Source organism: Microtus oregoni, unplaced genomic scaffold, assembly GCF_018167655.1.
Source record: "Microtus oregoni isolate MIOR12 unplaced genomic scaffold, Mior012 000029F_ref0000214, whole genome shotgun sequence".
NCBI lineage: Eukaryota > Metazoa > Chordata > Mammalia > Rodentia > Cricetidae > Microtus > Microtus oregoni.
The window spans coordinates 17,082,280-17,100,892 of NW_024543088.1; the positions used below are offsets into that span (position 1 = coordinate 17,082,280).

The window sequence follows — 18,613 nt, forward strand, 5'->3', positions numbered from 1 at the left end:
GAACCCACAAAAGTCTATTAACAATTTAATGAAAAGACAAACTTACAAATGAGAACAAAGCAGAGGCTACTGCTGATCCAGCTGCCTTGTTCTGCCCAGGAGTGTAGAGCAACAACTGCAAGCCGCCTCTCCACTGCATTCTCTGACTCTGACCACACCAAGAGAAAGAGCTCCTTTCCCAGTTTGTCAGGTCATGTACTCAGAGAAAACCACACCCATGGCAAGTCACTCCCAAATGTCTTTGGCTAGATGGAGCAAGTTCCCACATTTCCCTTCTTTTTCTAAATAAAAAGGTTCTAATCCTAACATAAAACTAGATACAATAAGAACTATCAACTATTTCCAGAAGAAGGAAAAGGTATTAAAACAAACAAAAATGAAACTATAACCAACAAGAACAGCATCAAGCAAGAAACACATTCTAAATATCCAGACCACAGGTAATACTCAATAGCTGTCCTGTTCTGCAGAGTTCAAGTCTTGTACCTAATATGCCCTTAGCTAAGATATGAGAGGATTGATAACTATAGCTATCTAGTCTTCAACCCCATCAAAGACCTGAGAAGGAAAATAATATTGCCTGAGTAAGGAGGAAGTACAAACAAATGACTTCCAAAAGATGCAAGAAATGACAAACAACTGACTGCCTGGACAGTCACTCAATGTTTTTTCTGTAATTTGGGGGCATCTAACTTTGTGTATAGGCCTAGAGTATCTGACAGACTATTTTCAGAAGTAGGGAAATTTTGAAAGACTGTCCTACCCTCTCTTGGCAAGGTTTGGCAGTTGCTTTTTATTGTATCCTGCTTGTCCAGATTGGACAGCATGCTTACTGTCAGCAGTCAAAGCAAGGATAGTTCTTTGCCCAATAGGCCATTTTTGCCAGGAAGAAAACAGGCTTTAGTTGGGTGGTAATTACACACGCCTTTAATCCCATCATTTGAGAGGCAGAGGCAAGTGGATCTCTGTGAGTTCAAGGCCTGCCTTGTAATTCTGGAACTATAAGAGCTAGTTCCAGAATAGGCTCACTACAGCAAAGCCATATCTCAAAAATTAAAAAAAAAAAAGACAAAAAGCAAACAAGCTCCATATGGAGTGTCTTTGGTGCCCATTGTTCTCTTGGGAGTAGATCGGTGTTGTGTCTCATGTCAACAGAATTCTAAGTTATTAAAATATTTAAATGCCATATTCTGAAGATCTTTGAAGTGTTTGAAGATTATCTGTCTATATGGAATATATCTTTGTACATCTAGAAAGTCTAGCTAAAATAACTATAAGCATGACAGATATGGTAACTATTAACCTATAATTCTTAATAACCTATTTAAAGACTTCACATTATAAAAATAAAAAATCTGTAAACAGATGTACAGTATAAGGACAAGGACCTTGAAACTGTGGCAATATACAAAAATATCTTAATCAGAAATAGAAATGCGGGGTGCAGTATAACAAAAATATCCTTATTTGCATCAATATATAAAATATCCTAAACAGATGTAGAAAAATATATATAATATGATAAAAATAATCTTACAAAATACTTTAAACAGAAGTAAAAACATATACAATATGACAAAATATAATTTTGAATTAATAACAATGTGCAAGTTATCTTAAACCGGAATAGGAAAATAATTTTACGTTTGTATCAATATATAAGAATCCATACCAATGCAAATTTTCTAAAACTGCTAGTTATTTTAATTTACATGTAGATACAATAATATACCTTATTGTCCTATCCTATCTCCTTTCTCTATTCCAAACGTGATTACTGAGTTTAATCCTTATTGCTCCAACCTCAACCCTATAACAATTTATAACCAACCCTTACAGATGACAGTTATCCATACCCTGAGAAAAACTAAAAACGCATCCATCCCACCTATTGGTAGAGGGAGTGGCATGTTTGTAGAATTGCTTCCTGCTGTCTGGGGGGTGATGGTATCTCTATGGGATCTATGGGATCCTGTAAACAACTAAAGCAATGGTTAAGTCTCACGAGGACTAACGGTTAAGACTTATCTGAAGTTCTGGCTAGTGTCATCTAAAAAGGTGGACCATCTCAGCTAGCTGTCTTAGAATTGTCCTGAGCAGTTTGTAGTCCAAAGGCGATCTTTGAGTGGTGATTATAAGCTCAATCACATTATAATTTACCAGGTAGAGTTGTAGCTGTGGGGCTCCATAGTCTTTTTTGGAGACTTAAGAGATCACTGTTAGGAAAATTTATTGTTCACTGTGTAAAACTTAACATTATTAGTATCAAAACAGAAAGTTTAAATTTTAAGATAGCTATATATCCAAGGAAAGGTTGGTTCTAAAGAGTTAAAAATAAGTATAACAGGAAAGAGATTTGTGACAATAGTCTCTAGCTTTTGGTTTTCTTCTATTCCACACTAGGTGGCTCTTCTGATATGAGACAAAGGTTCTGAATTTGTTTTTTAACAACGTGCTTAGATTTAGAGAAAGGGAGAGCCATGCTGCAACAGCAAAGCCAGCTTTGCTAAGGGAATCAGGACTTCATTCTTTTTGAAAAAATAAAGAGATATTAATTTTTAGGTAGTGAGGTTTTTACCCTGTAGAGAATATTAGTACCACCAGATCAGATTTCTGTTTGCTTGGTAATTTTTTTCAGACAGTTCTCCTTTCTTCTTTAGATGCCTAGATGTCCAACGTCTTTTGACTTCTTGAAGATAGGTATTTTTATTTTCCTGTAAAGATAAAATAGAACAAAAATCCCCCCCCCCAAAAATAAAATAAAACAGACCAGAACCCTGCCCCTTATAGGGTGAGTTTTCTTTTTGACATGCTAAATTGCCACATCAGTTGATGAATTATCACTTCTCCTTAATAAGAGGTCTCTCCTGCTTAAATCAAATCTTTGCTAATTTTGATGATATCCATAGATTTTCTTCTCCTGTGGAAACAAAATTGAAACTCCTTGCCCAGAGTAACACATTTCCTGGTGTCCGTTCAGAGGTCAACACATCTTTAAAATACACTGGCTGATTTAATTCAGTAGTCTTTTCTATTGTGCAGTGTCTCTCCGCAGCTGTTGTTCCCTTTGAAGAGTGCTTAGGAAATTTAAGGTTAATAAGGCATTGTGCAGTCTCTCTCTGGGGGTCTTTATTACCTCTTTTATGTATCAGGCATTTCTTTTAAAGCACGATTAGGTCTTTCTACAACTGCTTGTCCTGTAGGATTGTGTGGCATACCTGTAACGTGCTTTATATTATGCAAAAAACTTTTCATTTTACTGGAGTCATATGCTGGGCTTTGTCAGTCTTAATATGTATAGGTATTCGCGTGATGGCCTTGACTTCTGATAGGTGTGTAATTACAGAATCAGCCTCTTCAGAACTCAAAGCAGTTGGCCATTGGAATCCTGAAGACATTCCTATTTGTATGGTGTACATATTTTAATTTTCCAAATTCTGCAAAATGAAACTCATCCATTTGGCAAGCTTCTTTTCTTTGCGTATCTTTTGGGTTACTTCCTGCAGGTTATGGAGTCTTATTAAACAAGGAACAAATAGGCTTTTTCTTTTTCTAATACAGTTTCCTTGGCTTGTTGTCTAGTGATGGAAAAATCCCTTTTCAAACCTTTGCTATTAATGTTTGTTTTTTTTTTTTAAATAAAATTCTGAGGCCTCCCACAATTCCCTATTAGTAACTGATCAATTTCCTCATTACCTTGCAAAAGAGGACCTGGTAGACCTGTATGGTATCTATGTGCTATATGTATATATGGAATGATTCCTATTCCTGACTATTGCTTGTAATTGTATAAATACCAAAGTTAATTTTGAACCACCAGGAATAAATTCAGTGGTTTCAATATGTAAAACAACTCTTTCTGCATATTGAGAATCAGTAATTGGATCGAGAGGTTCTGTAAACTCCATTAGTACCATGAAAATAGCATACGTTTCTGACTTTTACACAGAATTATAGGGCTTTGAACCACTTTGCTTAAGTTTCCTAATTTGTAACCTGCCTTTCTTGGTTTATTTGCATTAGTATAGAACGTAGGTGCTCCAAAGATTGGCGTTCCCTATATAACATGAGGAAGGACCCTAATGGTTCTTTTTATGAATTTAAGTCTCTTACTTTTGGGATAACTCTCATTAATCCCTCCCAAAATATTACTGCAAGCTCTTTGTGAATTTTCATTTTCTTACCACAACAATTGCTGGATTATGCAGAATGAGGCAGTTTTCTGTTATTGGTGAGGGATCTCTTCATTATCTTAATTTTAAAAAGTCAAGATATGTAAAAAAAAAAAAAGAAATAGTATGCTTTTTATTTTCTTGGGCATCCTGGAGAAACTACAAGAATTCAGAAAACAAATGAGTAAAAGTAATTCACTTGTATTTCAGGTGGGGGTGAGAATTGGAAGGCACAGTGACCAGAGATGAGTGTTCACTGGGTGTGTTTGTGAAAGTCATCTAGTGCTGTGGGTGTATCAACCACTGAGAGTAAGTTCTGTAAAATAAGTACTAAGGGGATATACAGTTAACAAAGTTAAAAATGTATTTTATTTAGATGAATTGCAGTTGATTGAGTGGGAGATTAACAGTGACGTGGAAGATCCTGGGGGGCCCAGTGAGTGTGAAGATGGTGAGGGCTCCCTGGACATCTCGGATTGTGCTTCCTGTGCAAGTGGTCGTTCCTTGACAAATGATGACAGGCTCTGTGAGCCCCCTGAGGTAAGAATAAATTGTGTAAAAATCTTGTATTCTTTTTGTGACATTTGTGATTGTAGCTTTTTTTTGTTCACTCAATCTTAATCTCACCTTTTTAGAGGCAGTCACTTTAACTCTTGCTAGAGTATTTTGTCCTTCACGCTCATCCCTAAAGTTACAGACTTCTTTCTCCTGCACGGAGCTCACATCCATCCATCTCTATTTCTCTATTCCTTATGCTGCCCTTGTAGTCTCCCAGTACAGATACATTGAGGTTTGTGACTAGTATTTGACATGTTTGTAATCGTGAATCCGTAATATTGATGACGGTTATTTCTTTCATAGCTTTTTTTGTTTTCCTTTTACATACTATTATTTTTTTAACTTAACTTCATTTAATGCTAATAATTAATTTGTCACTGTTGTTTGTCTCTGTTGTAAAGATGTTTAGACATAGTAGGGATTTTTATCCCTTCTATTTTCTTAGAGAACTCCAGTCCACAACCCCTAGCCCCTTCAGTTTGGATATACTATTCTCTGTAGTTGTGAATGTTGTCACTGGGGTCTCCCCTCACCCTCTGTGTTAGTTACACTTTCATGGCTGTGACAGACCCCTGGTAACAACTTCAGGGAGGAAGGATTTATTTGGATTCCCTGTCTCGGTGCTCACATGGCCTCTTGGTTGGCTGAAGTATCTGGTGGGTGAGACATAGCAACAGAGAAAGAAGCAGAAAGGGCTGGCTGCCTGTTGTAGTCTTAGGAAGCATGACCCTAAGTCATCCACTTCCTTTAGCTAGGCTTAACACTAGATATTTCAGAATCCCACAAAGTAATTGTAGACAGGGACGTGTGTGCCCCACAAGAGCCTGCAGAGAGTTTCCTACCAGCTGCTGTCGCTAGCATTCCAGGAATGTATCAACCTTAATCTTGCATGGAGCTCTTTGCCCTCCTGTACTTAAGTGTTTTCTTAGTTTTTATCCTCATTTTGGTTAGATATATTTTTTAATCGTCTCAGAGAAAAAGTTCATAGAAGGTAATTGCTTCAGATTGGGCGTGTCTGAAAATGTTATCAGTGTGGTAATTTACATCTGTAATCCCAGCATGGAGGAGGCTAAAGCAAGAGGGCTGAGTTTGAGGCCAGCCTAGGTGACATAGTTTGAGAGAGGGAGAGGGGAAAGGGCGTGCTTTTATAATGCATTTATAATGCATGTGACTTAAAACTTGTATAGACTTTTAGGCTGAAATTTTTTTTAAATTTTAAAACATACCTTCACTTGCTGTTTTTTCCCCCTGAGTTATTATCAGCTAGCCTGAAGTAGTCTCATTCTTGATCTGCTAAGATTTCTTTGTTGCTGTTTTTAAACCATTTGATTGTGGTATGCCTTGGTATGTTATTCTGTTTGGTATTTGTCAAGATGCTGGTGAATGCAATGAATGAGTTTTGGGGAGTCTTCAAGACCAATAAGTTCAGTGTTGTTTCTTTTGTATTTTGGTGGTGTAGGAGACATATATGCCAGCTAGTACTATGCCACTGAGGAATGTGATCCTTAGCATGATTTTATAATGACTGCTTTAACAGTATGAAGTGATATCTCATTGAGTTTTTTATAAAAAAATTTATTTAATTATTTGTGTGTGTGTGCACGTGTTTGGGGACGCTAACAGAGGCCAGAAGAGGTCATCAGGCCACCTGGAGCTGGAGTTATAGGAGATAGTGAGCTACCCACCATGGGTGCTAGAAATCAAACTCTGGTCCTCTGCTAGAGCAGTGAGTACTCTTAATCGTGGAGCCATTGGGATTTTAATTTGTATTTCTTTGAAGTCTACTGAAGATTTGCACTTTTGATCATTTGTGTGTCTTATTACATTATGAAGGTTTCTTAAAAGCAAAACCAAAAACAAGACCAACCACCCAAAAGACAAAAAAAAAAAAAAAAAAAAAACTACCCCCAAATAGAACTATCCTATAACCCAGCAAACATACATCTGGGTATGTATGCAAAGGAATTGAATCAGTGTGGTGAAGATCTATTTCTGTTGTCCTTGTTTGTTGTCCTTTCTGTTGCTGTGAAACAACTGACCAAAGGCAAGCTGAGAGTGGAAGAGGAGTCATGGCAGGCATTCAAGGAAGGAGCTTGGTGTAGAAACCACTGAGCAAAGCTACTTAGAGAGTTGTTCCCCTATTGCTTGACTGCCTTTCTTATACAATCCAGGTCCACATGCGTAGGAATTGCATTCCCCTAGAGTGAACTGGACCTCCCTCTCATACCAATTAGCAATTAAGGAAATGCCCCACAGACATGCCCAGAATGCATTCTGATAAATCCATTTCTAAAATTGAGAATCCCTCTTCCCAGGTATGTCTAGTTTTGTGCCAACTTGTCAAAAATCATGACACCCATATTGTTGCAGATTTATTAATCATAGCAAGATATTGAGGCAACCTAGGCGTCCAGACCTGAATGAATGGGTAGATAAAATATGTTATATATGTAATCAATACTATTCATCACTTAAAAAGAAATGAATTCTGACCTTTGTAGCAACCTTGGTGAGCTTAAGGACATCTGCTAACTGAAATAAATCAGATACATATGAAGGCAGAACAGGGTAGTATCCTTTATTTGGGGTTGTTTTAGATAAAATATATTTTAGATTTCAGAGTTTTTGGACTATTTGCATCCATATAATGAGTTATTTTGGATATGGGAACAAAGTCTAAACATGAATTTAGTTATGCTTGGTATTCAACCATGCACTACACGAGGACTGAATGCAATTCATACAATGCTTTTAGTGTGCTTGGCTTTGACTACAATTCAACATGTTGAGATCAAATATGCAGTTTTCCACTTGAGGTATCTTGTCAATTACTCAGAAAATTTCAGATTTTGGAATTTGTGTTTTTGATTTAGGGATGTTCATCCTGTATTACTATGGGGCAGCTTGGTAAGGTATGTTTTTGTTTGTTTTTTCGAGACAAGGTCTCATTATATAGCTCTGGTTGACCTGGAACTTACTACGAAGACCAGTTGGCCTTAGACTCACAGAGTTCTATCTTCCTCTGCCTCCCATGTACTGGGATTAAAAGTGTGCTTAAACATGTTTTATTCAAGGATTCCTTGCTTTCTGTGGGACACCGCACACACAAAATTTGTGTTGTCTAAATATTTCTTGGCAGGACGTTCCTGTACATCAGGAGCAGGTCCCAAGGAAAGGGTTGCCACCAAGTGTCATATATACTGTGGTGTAGCTTGGACATTGAGCTGATTGGTGAGTTTCCTACCCTCAGTGTGTCTATGCGATTCTCTGTCCCAGAGTCTGATTTGGACATACACGCTAGTGTATCTAATCATGTACAGCTTCTCCCCACATTTGCTCATTCAAGTTCCAAAGTGAAAAAGGAAAGATTATAAACAAGAAAAGCATCAGAAACTAGTTACCCTAAGTGTTTTTGGTGTTTCTGAACTCTGGCCAGGACAGAACTACAGACGAAAGCAGGACATTCTGGCTTCTCACCAGGACAGAACTACAGACGAAAGCAGGACATTCTGGCTTCTCACCAACCATGAGCTGCTTATTCAGAACAAGATGCAGAGCTGCTGGGTTTGAGTCATGTGCCAAAACTGCCTGCCTGACTTCTTTTTCCTCTCCTCATCCTTAATCTCTAGAATCAGTACACAAAATACTTTTGTCTTCAGGTTTTTGATTTTTCAAAGTACTCTGTGTTGCTCTGAGATTCTTTTCTTTGACCCATTGGCTAGTTTTGACTGTGTTGTTTACGTGTTTTAAAATTCCCCAGTTTTTGCCTGTGTTTTGTGTTTATTTTTATTCTAATCTTGTAGAATAGCATACTTAGATATGACCCCTTTCTATTCAGTTGTGTTTTATAGCCTAATATATGATTTGTTCAGCAGAATGTTCCATATGCATTGAAAAGAATTTGTATTCTGTTTTTGGGCATACCATTTCTGAAGGTATTTTTTTTGGTCTCATTGATGTTTTTCAAGGCATTGGGAATATAATGTTGTCAGCTAGCATGGCCAACATCCTAGGTTAAATTCACTGCATCATAAATAGCTACACATGTAAACAATTAGGACAGAAATTTCTTTGTAAAGTTCAACTTTAAATTTTCTTCATCGTAGTCTTCTAGTTTATCATTAAAAGAAAACTGATGTCTCCAACTATTGTTACATTGTCTATTGACCTTTCTCATTTATCAATTTTGCTTGCTATGTTTTGAGTCATTATTATCACATTTCTCTTTAGTATAAATGTGTTTGGCTTCATGTGGTGGTGCATACCTTTAATCCTACTAATTGGGAGGCAGAGGCAGGTGGATCTCTTCTTGGTTCAAAGCTAGCCTGTTCTATGTAGTGAGTTCTAGACTATCCAAGGCTAAATAGTGAGACCCTGTCTCAAAAAATTATAAAAAAGATCCGTTTTAATTTATTTGTCTCTTATCTTATTGATAAAATGTTGTTCATGCATATTATTTTGGTTTCATTTCAGAGTGTTACTCATGCTTATTATTTTGGTTTCATTTCAACATGTTTCAGACCCCCCCCCCCCACCCCACTATTTGGTCATTCTTGATTTATTGTTTAGTATATTTTTCTTTGTAAGTCAATCTTGTTATTGCTTATTTCCATTTTTTCAATTAGAGTTGTTTTAAATCTTTTTCTTTCTTTCTTTCTTTCTTTCTTTTTTTTTTTAATTTTCGAGACAGGGTTTCTCCGTAGCTTTTTGGTTCCTGTCCTGGAACTAGCTCTTGTAGACCAGGCTGGCCTCGAACTCACAGAGATCCGCCTGCCTCTGCCTCCCGAGTGCTGGGATTAAAGACATGCGCCACCACCGCCCAGCTAAATCTTTTTCTCTTTAATTAGTTCTTTGAAAATTTAAGTCATCTCTCCCCAAACTACATTCAGATCCTCTCCCACTTTGTGTCGTCCTCTTTATTTTCCTTAAGCCCATCACACTCACTGTGTGACCCGTATAACCTTGGATGTGTGTGTATTACCACTGGAGCATGGGCAACCCCATGAAGGACCACACCCTTAAAGAAAACTGACTCTTCTTCTCTCTTCTTCTCCTCCTCTTCTTCCCTTCCTTTTTACCCCTTCTTTTTCCCCTCCTCCTCCTCCTTTTCATTCCCCTCTTCTTCCCTTCCTTCTCCTTATTCTTCCCCTCCTTCTTCCCCCTTCTTCTTCCCCACCTTCCCCTTCTGTTGAGGGGTGTGGGAATTGAAGAAATATAAGTAAAGAAAATGAAGATGAATAAAAATAACAAGATAGCAAACATAGAAAGTATTGGGAGGGCATTCTAATGACTGAAATCCTGAAATTCCCTTGTGTTTATTTTTCCACAGCTTTTATACCCAACACAAACTGGGGGGTGGGTCGGGAGAAGGTAACAAAAGACTTTGTTAACATGATACAAAGGATAACTCACACAGGCAATGGCTTTATCAATGAAACATAGTCATTAGCATTCTGTTGTTTAGGTAGCAAAGGTGCTCTAGGTCACCTATTCTGAAGACTGCACTTTCCTAGGAGACCTCGTAGTTACTAAAGAAGGAGTAGAAGTACATTTGCATATCCTGACTCCCTGTCATGATGGCATGGATGTACTAGATTGAGCTATCTTAATTTCTAAAGAACCAAGCAATCACCTCCTGAGTTAGGTCTTGCAACTATGCTTGTCAGACCTCCAAACTTTCTGACCATCAGACAAGGCAGAAATGGGCCTGCATTTTTTGGCCTCCACACTGGCCTTCTTGTTCCCCTCCTCCTTCTTCCTTTCCTTTATCCTCTCCTTCCCTTCCTTTTCTTTGTCTTCCCTTCCTTTTCTTTGTCTTCCCTTCCTTTCCTCTGTCTTCCCCTCCTTCTTCTCCTTCTTTCCCTCCTTCTTCCTCTCCCCCCACCATACATAGGTTACATTAACTGCTCTTCAAGAGTTTAGTGGTATTTGAAGAAACTTACTTTCCCTTCCAAATGTTATGGATATGGATCATGGTCTTGAGTGCACCTCTTGGGATTCTGAGGTTCTTGAGTCCTGGGAGAAGGGATTGGACATGATGGTATTAATAGAAATAGAGATAACCACTTGTAACTCTAGCTCCAGGAAATCCACTTTTTACCTCTACAGGTACTTAAATAGATGTGGTATACACACAATAAACACACGCAAATAGAATGTACACATATATAAAAAATAAAAGAATAAAAAATTCTCTACTTTTATTAGGTGGTACTCATGAAATGAGGGTATATGCTCAAACTAGTGTATTTGTAGTGAATTGTCATGGAAACATAATTTTTATGCAATGAATGTCCCGTCAGAGGACTTCCTTAATACTGAGGCTTTGATGTTATAGCCTAGAGTACTTGGCAAAACAAGTAATTGATATAATCAGAATATGTAACCATGAGAAAAACTAGATGAAGAATAATTTTGTGCTTTAATAGAAAAAAAAAACCACAAATGGATAATAAACACATATTACTATAGAGCTTCAACTTTTGAAAATCTCTTCCCAGCCTTTTCTGTAGTAGTACACATTAATCCATGTCCCATGAACCGAGTTAGTGGCTGTGATTTGTAGCACTGATATTTCCAGAAGGAATTTTAATGAATCCCATTATTGAGAAGGTAGTTTATTTGTGATGGGTGGGAAGGGGACTTGTACAATACTTGTTACTGTAACGTAAGACAAATGTGAATAAAGGTGTTAGAAAAATTTGGATAGTAAACTTCAGTCTTACAACTTTTCAGTCGTGACAGCTTTCCTTTGTAGGTATCTACCTAAGATGCTCATAGGATGTCAGGTACTACAGAATCTTTTACATAGTATTTTCTTTTTCAGTTTCCAGAGTGACTCTTTTGAAATGAGTATTACTGTGTTTATTTTGCATATGAGACTACTTGGTTGTATCTCAAATAATAAAAATGTGTTCAGAATTACTTTGCTGGTTGTAATGGATTAATGAAAATATGCTGTGCATCCCCAAGTGCAGGTCAAGAGGCAGGAGTGGGTAGCAGGTCCTAAGAGCAGCCAGTCTTAGGCAGAGACTGGTGCAGGTCCCCGAGCAGCGGCAGTGGGCCATCCGAGTCATGGCACCAATGTAATGGATTAATTAAAAATGCTGCAGATCCTGACTGGCTGCTGAGGGCAGCAGGCCATGAGACCACCGCAGGTCCCTGAGCAGGGGCAGGAAGCAGGCCCCAGAGAAGCCAGGCCCAGGCAGGGATGGCGCACTACCACGATGCAGGTCTCCAAAGGCTGCTGGTCCCAAGCTGTGGGCAAGAGAGAGTGGCTAGGACACCATGCAGAGAGAGGTTGGATATTTATTTAGTGGGTTATGGAGGGGGAAGGGAGAAGGGGAGAAGAACAGAGAGGCAGACAGAGAGAGAGAGTCAGACAGAAGGGGGAAGGGGAGAAATGGGGAGTCCCTCTTTGAGAGGGACTCAGGCTGCAAGCAGGAAGGAAGATCTGCCTGCCTCAGTGGAAGGGGGAGGGAGTGGGCATGGCTTGTCTCTTAAAGAGACAGGAGAGATCATTACACTGGTAAGGGGCATAATGAGGCTAGTCATCCTTGTTGTTTGTCTAGACAGCTTAACTTGAACACTCATTTAAGGTTTTCTTAAAAGTCTTACTTAAAGTAATAAAAGGAGGTATGGATTTACCGCTTAGACTTGTAAGAGAGCAGTTAACTAGCTATGCTAGTTTGTTTAGACTTGTAAGGGAGCAGTTAACTAGCTATGCTAGTTTGCTTCTTGTCATCATTTACTAATGTGTTGAAACCTGGCATCTGGGTCTTGGCACCCTCGGTATTTGGGTCTGGGGTGGGAAAGTCATTCCACTTTGTCCCAGTCCCCACTCCCAAGGTGCCTGTTAGAACTTGCTGCCCTAACCTGGCCTGTGTGGGAGACTATGGTATTGCTCGGGTGGAAGTCTGTCTTGTGGTTTACCGAAGCTTTCTGGAACCTGCTGATGGAGAACAGAGTGGCAGGTGTAGAGTGATCACGGGAGATGGCGTGTTTGCTTGAATCAGATCTCTCACTTGCCTCGGGTTTTTACTTCTATCATTTTGTTATGGTAGTGAGTTACATTATCGTATGATAAAGTGTGGTAGCGTTTACTTCCCTTAGCATATAATGTAGAGGTTGTTTTTAATTGACTTCTTCATAGGAAAATACAGTGAGTAAATGCTTTTGCTTGGTTTTCACATATAAGAAAAAAACTAAAACCTGAAGTTTAGAGTTCTAAAGAAAATTAGATAAGGAAATTGAAAGGAAAGACTTCATCTATGTTAAGTGTGTGATATTTTAAAGCTTCATGAAAGTCAGAAAACAATAGTTGATGGAGGAAGGTCATTGGCTAATAAAGGAACTGCCCTGGCCCATTTTATTGGTTAGGGCATAGGTAGGTGGAGTAAACAGAACAGAATGCCGGGAGGAAGAGGAAGTGAGGTCAGACTCGACAGCTCTCCTCTCGGAGCAGACGCCTTAGAGAGACGCCATGCCCCGTTCCCGGGATGAAGCTCCGACCCAGGATGGACATAGGTTAGAATCTTCCTAGTAAGCGCACCTTGGGGTGCCATACACAGATGATTAGAAATGGGCTAAATTAATATGTGAGAATTAGCCTAGAAGAGAATGGGCCAAGCAGTGCTTAAATGAATACAGTTTGTGTGTTGTTATTTTGGGCATAATTTCTATTGATTTGCTGTCTAGCTAGTCTTCCCTCCCTCCCTCCCTCCCTCCCTCCCTCCCTTGCTCCCTTCCTTCCTTCCTTCCTTCCTTCCTTCCTTCTTCCCTTCCCTTCCCTTTCCTCTTCCCTTCCTATTTCCTCCCTTTCTCTTCTTTTCCCTTTCTTGCTCTATTACCTCCCCTTTCCTATTCCCTCCACTCCCCTTTCCTTGTCTTCTGTTTTCTTTTCCCTCTCCTCCCCTTCCCTTCTCTTCCCTCCCCTTCTCTCTTCCCCTTTCCTTCCTCCTCCCTTCCGTTTTCCTTTCTCTCCCCTTCCCTTCCTTTTCCCTCCCTTGTCTTCCCCTCTCCTGTCTTTCCATCCAATTTACTGTTTGGCATGTCTTTCTTATTTTATATTTTATGTTTTCGGCAAGCTACATGCAATGGCATGTTGTTATCCTAGCTTTTAGGAGGCTGAAGCACAAGTATCACAGATTAAAGGCTAGTCTGAGATACCTTGTTAGTTTGTGGTTAGTCCAGGCCTGGGCGGGGGCAGTCCTGTCTTGAAAAAAAAAAACCACAAAAAACAAAACGCAACAATCTCAGCCAAGGAATTTCAAACCAGGAGGTGGTGGCACACACCTTTAATCTCAGCACTTGGGAGGCAGAGAACTCTGTGAGTTCAAGGCCAGCCTGGTCTACAAGAGCTAGTTCCAGGACAGGCTCCAGAGCTAGAGAGAAACCTTGTCTTGAAAAATCAAAAAAAAAAAAAAAAAAAACTCACACACAAAAAAATAATTTCTATTGATTTGTTGTCTAGCTAGTCCTCCCTCCCTCCTTCCCTCTTCCTTCCTCCCTCCCTCCCTCCCTTCCTGAAATCACAGAGATCTGCTTGCCTCTGTCTCCTGAGTGCTGGGATTAAAGGTCAGGTTTTTTTTTCTTCTTCTACTTTTTTTTTGTGTGTGTATTTCTTAACTGTGCTAGTAAATTCTAAATGACCTCTAATGTACCCACTTTCTACTATGCATAGCAAGATCTATTGTCCTGAGTTCAGTGGATTTTACTACTGTAATTAAATTTTGTAATATGTCACATTTGGTTTTCAGAAGGTAATTCATCTTCAGTGTGTATGACCTAATCCTGTGAGCCATTAGGTATGTGTTTAGCATTAAAGTCAGTGATTGAAAAGACAACTAGGGCTGATGAGCTGCTGATGATGTGAGGGTGATAGGGGGCACCACAAATAACAGCATTTCAGAGCTTAGAGCAGACTTAACTGTTAGCCAGTGAAGAAATGGGACTTACGTCTTGTAATTGAAAGGAGTTGAACTCTATCAAGGATGGTCTTGGAACTGAGATTTATCTCCAGAGCCTCTAAAGGAGAACCAAGCCCAGCTAGTAGCTTGGTGTTGGCTTTGTGGTATGCTGCGCAGTGGGGCCAGTTGAAATGAGTCAGATTGCTAACTGTGAGCTAATAAATGGGCATTTCTTTCAGCCTCTAAGTTCATGCAAATTATGACCACGCTACAGAAAATTAATACAAAGCTTGTGAACAGCAACTGAGGAGTATAGGTAGCACGCACCACTGTGTATCCCATATACTTCGTAGGAAGATGGGCTGTAACAGGAGGTTTCTCATCCCACCTGGTCCCACAGCCACTTTTAAAATAACTACGCAGAGGCTTAATATTAATTATATACTGTTTGGCCTAATAGCTCAGGCGTATTATTAACTAGTTCTTACAGCTTAAATTAACCTATTTCTTTTAGTTTATATTTTACCATGAGGTTTGTTACCTCACACCTTGCTTTTCTGGTGGCTGCTTGTGTTTTCTAGACTCTGCCCTCTTTTTCCATTAATCTTTGCTTGGATTTCCCAGCTGTCTCAGTTCTGCCTGGCTATTGGCTAAATCAGCTTCTTTATTATCCAATGGTAATAAAACATTCCTAGCATACAGAAGGGCATCCCCCATCAATGGGCATATAAAGAAGTTAAGTGGTGGGCAAGAAGTTTGACTGATATCCTATTCTTCTCTCCACTAACCCCTTGCACTTAATACAGTCTGGACTTTCGTGTGGTACCAGCAACATCTAGCAGATACTTGGTATTCAGCAAGTCTTTTCAGACCATACAGGTTATGGAAAAGAAGGGATTATGTGGAGATAAAAGGAAGCTGAAGGCAGGAAAGATGAAGATCCTAAGTGTATAGTGAGTCAAAAGGCTTAGAAGCTGTGGACCGTGGATATTGTCTTGGCTTATTAGGACTGCTGGCACAGATACCACAGAGTAAGTAGCTCCCAAAGAGCAGAAATTTGTTTCTCGTAGTTCTGGAAGCTAAGAAGTTCAAGACTGGGATGACAGTTGATTTCATTTCTGCTGCTGTGGTTCTAGATTGCTGTCTGTACCTCATATCCTTACCCGATGAGAGGGATATGCTCTTTGATCAGGGCCCAGGTCCTATTCTAAACCATAGCAAATGTCTGTGGCTGCTCTCAGAGTTGGAAGGAGCTGAGAATTACAAATAGATGATTGTGGTGGGGATACCCAGTAGCTGAGTATAATAGTGTCAGTGAAGTTGTGGGTGTTAAAACAAGATTTCAACCATTCAAATAAAAAGGAGGCCCTTAGAGCCTCTTACTGAGGAGAACGTGTAGTTGTGATATAGAGTGAAAAGTGCTTATCCTCCACCTGCACATCGTTTTTGTGCAGAGTAGCTACTGTATAGCAAAGAAAGTTACTTCTGGTCTTTTAGGAATTGATATTGGTATGTCCTCACTAATACCTCATTAATGTTCTATATTTATAAAGCCGGCTGTTGACTATAAGACATGAATGTTGTGTTAGATTTCTGTCACCATGACTCGTACTCAGACAGGCAAGATTTATTTTCGTTTATGTTTTCAGAAGTTTTAGGCCTTGGACATTCACTTGGTTCTTATGGACCTGAGGTGAAACTGAACATCATGCAGGATTGCAATGTACAGGAGACAGACATAAGTAGAGAGGATGAGGCAAAAGACGGAGGAAATAATAAATTCTATAAAGGCATAGCTCTAGTGGCCTGTCATTAATCCATGAATCTTAAACTGGATTAATCTTTTTATTAAGTCAGACCCTTCAGGATCCAATTACTTTCCCCAACCCTCCTCCTCTGAATACCATCTGTATCATAGACCAAACCTCCCATACACGAACATTTTGTCAAGATATTTAATATCAAAGCTTTACAATTTGCAGCACTCAATTTCCTGCTTACTAATGGAAAAAGTCTTTTCTGTGGATCCTTCTAAGCATTAGGTAAAACTATTCTGGGTATGATTAAAGAAATAATAAAGTATCACTGCTTTTGGATTCCTGCCTAGTGCCTTCCCTTTCAGGTCCAAAGGAAACTCCAGTTTTCCACACTCCAAACAGATGGTCCAGATATCCAGAGATGAGCTCAGCTTAGAAATGGAGTGTAGGATGGTTTCAGGCAGTTCTCAGTAAAAAGGGCAAATGTCCTCCTGTGGCTGCAGATCAAATCACTTGCCCCTCCAGGCTCCCTCAGGAGCGCAAGAACCTTTATCCATCTCACAGTCGGTCTGCACCCTAGACCTCCTTAGTTCCCCAGGCTCCTTCCTCCCGACACCCATTGGCTCTTGTTATAATGGCATGATATATATGTGCTCTCTTCTTACTCTCTCCTGCTCCACCCCTCTACCACCTGCTGTTCTCCTTCTCTCTGTGCTCTGGTCTCCAGCTCTTCCTACCTCGCTATCTCCAATATTCTCTCCCGCTTCCCTAGCCCTGGCCGTGTCCAGTCTTCTCTCTACTCTGAACTCTCCCAGATGCCTCTGGCTGTTCTTTCTCTCAGATGTGCAATAAAAACCTTCCCTAGCAATGGAGCAGTTATGTTTGCAGTTTATTTTATTATTTTTTAGTTGTACCCTCTCACATACACATATGCCCGTGTTTTTCCTTCTGGAACGGTAAAGCAAAAATAACCCTTTTCTGCCTTTTAAAGAAAGAGTAAGCTGATAGATATATAGCTAGATAATGAAGTTCCTATGAGGTTCAAGTATCTATAGAGGAAGGGACTAGAAATAGCTTCCTGCTAGTTTTTCGAACCTTATGATGAAAACATGACAGCTGTACTGCCAAAGAAATGACAGGTATTATATTTTGTGACTGGTACACATTTCCTAGAAACATGGAAATAGGCATTTCTCATATAGAGATTGGAAACTGATTGGGAAAGGGGCACTGGTGGTAGGGATTCTAGCTAAAGAGGATGTTTGTTTCCGGTCACTGTAAATGAAGGGGACCCTGACTAAGACTCAGAGTGATAGAAGTGAGCGAGTGAGCGAGTGAGAGAGTCCTTCCCTCTGTCTCTTTAGTTGCTATCGTCATCAGATGTTTTCTCAGAAACTGTTTCTCTAAGAAATAGAGCTGGAAATAGGTAGCTGTTCTTACATAATGGGATTTGCATAGACATGACGGCTTTGGTGGACCACCTACCTAGCCAGCATGCAGTTTTGGCTTTTACGTTTATAGCTAAGGATGATCTGAACGTAGTGTTTTAGTCATGTTTGAGACTGTGGTTTCTCCAGTAGTTTCTGAAGTGCTTAAGATGCTTACTCTCCCTCTTCACTTCCTCTTTATCTTAGACACTGCAATGTCCTCGTGAGGAACAGCTTCCTGCTGCATACACTTCTCTCCAGCCACTTACTTCTGTCTTGAGTGCTTTGTGTTTTTATCTAAAGCCATAAGTGCATTGCAACACTAACTGGCTATTTCATCACGGTTTGGATTGAGAAAGTCTATCAGGAAATCACAAGTGAATTGTCCACAACATAGCCTTTTAGCCTCGCGCTTCTCAGTTGCTGTGTCATGATAGGCAGTTGATATTCTGACTGGCAGTTATAAAAAGGATGCAGTGGGTAATTTACAGGTTAAGCAATGGCTTAAGTGTATCACTTGGTTATGGTCACTGAGAGTCTAGAATGTGTCATGTAGAAAGGAAGAAGTCTGATGGCTCCTTTCACCGAAGTCAAAAGATCCTGTTCAATTTCCCCCCAAGTCTGGCTCCTCATTGCTCTTCAGAAGTTGCCCAGGGCTCCTACATCCTGAGGAGATGGAGTGGTGTGGAAAAAGAGGTTCCTTGCACTGTTGAAATAAATCAGATGAGCACTTTTTCGTGAGTGGTGTGTGAAGAGTCACTCGTTTTGTGTTCTTTCAGTCGATTCTCTTG

The 18,613-nt window shown here is 39.7% G+C and overlaps 1 protein-coding gene across 3 annotated transcripts in view; it reads left to right on the forward strand.

Annotated features, from left to right (window-relative positions):
• Spidr (scaffold protein involved in DNA repair) overlaps nt 1-18,613 on the forward strand; it is a 228,473-nt gene that overhangs the window by 34,354 nt on the left and 175,506 nt on the right. The window contains exon 5 of one of the 3 annotated variants that reach the window (XM_041677878.1): nt 4,549-4,712. The exons of 1 other annotated variant lie outside the window; for it this stretch is intronic. In XM_041677878.1, coding sequence (XP_041533812.1) covers nt 4,549-4,712 — 164 coding nt within the window. Of the gene's footprint in view, nt 1-4,548; nt 4,713-18,613 lie in introns of those variants that run through there. One more of the 3 variants, XM_041677881.1, reaches the window with a different exon arrangement.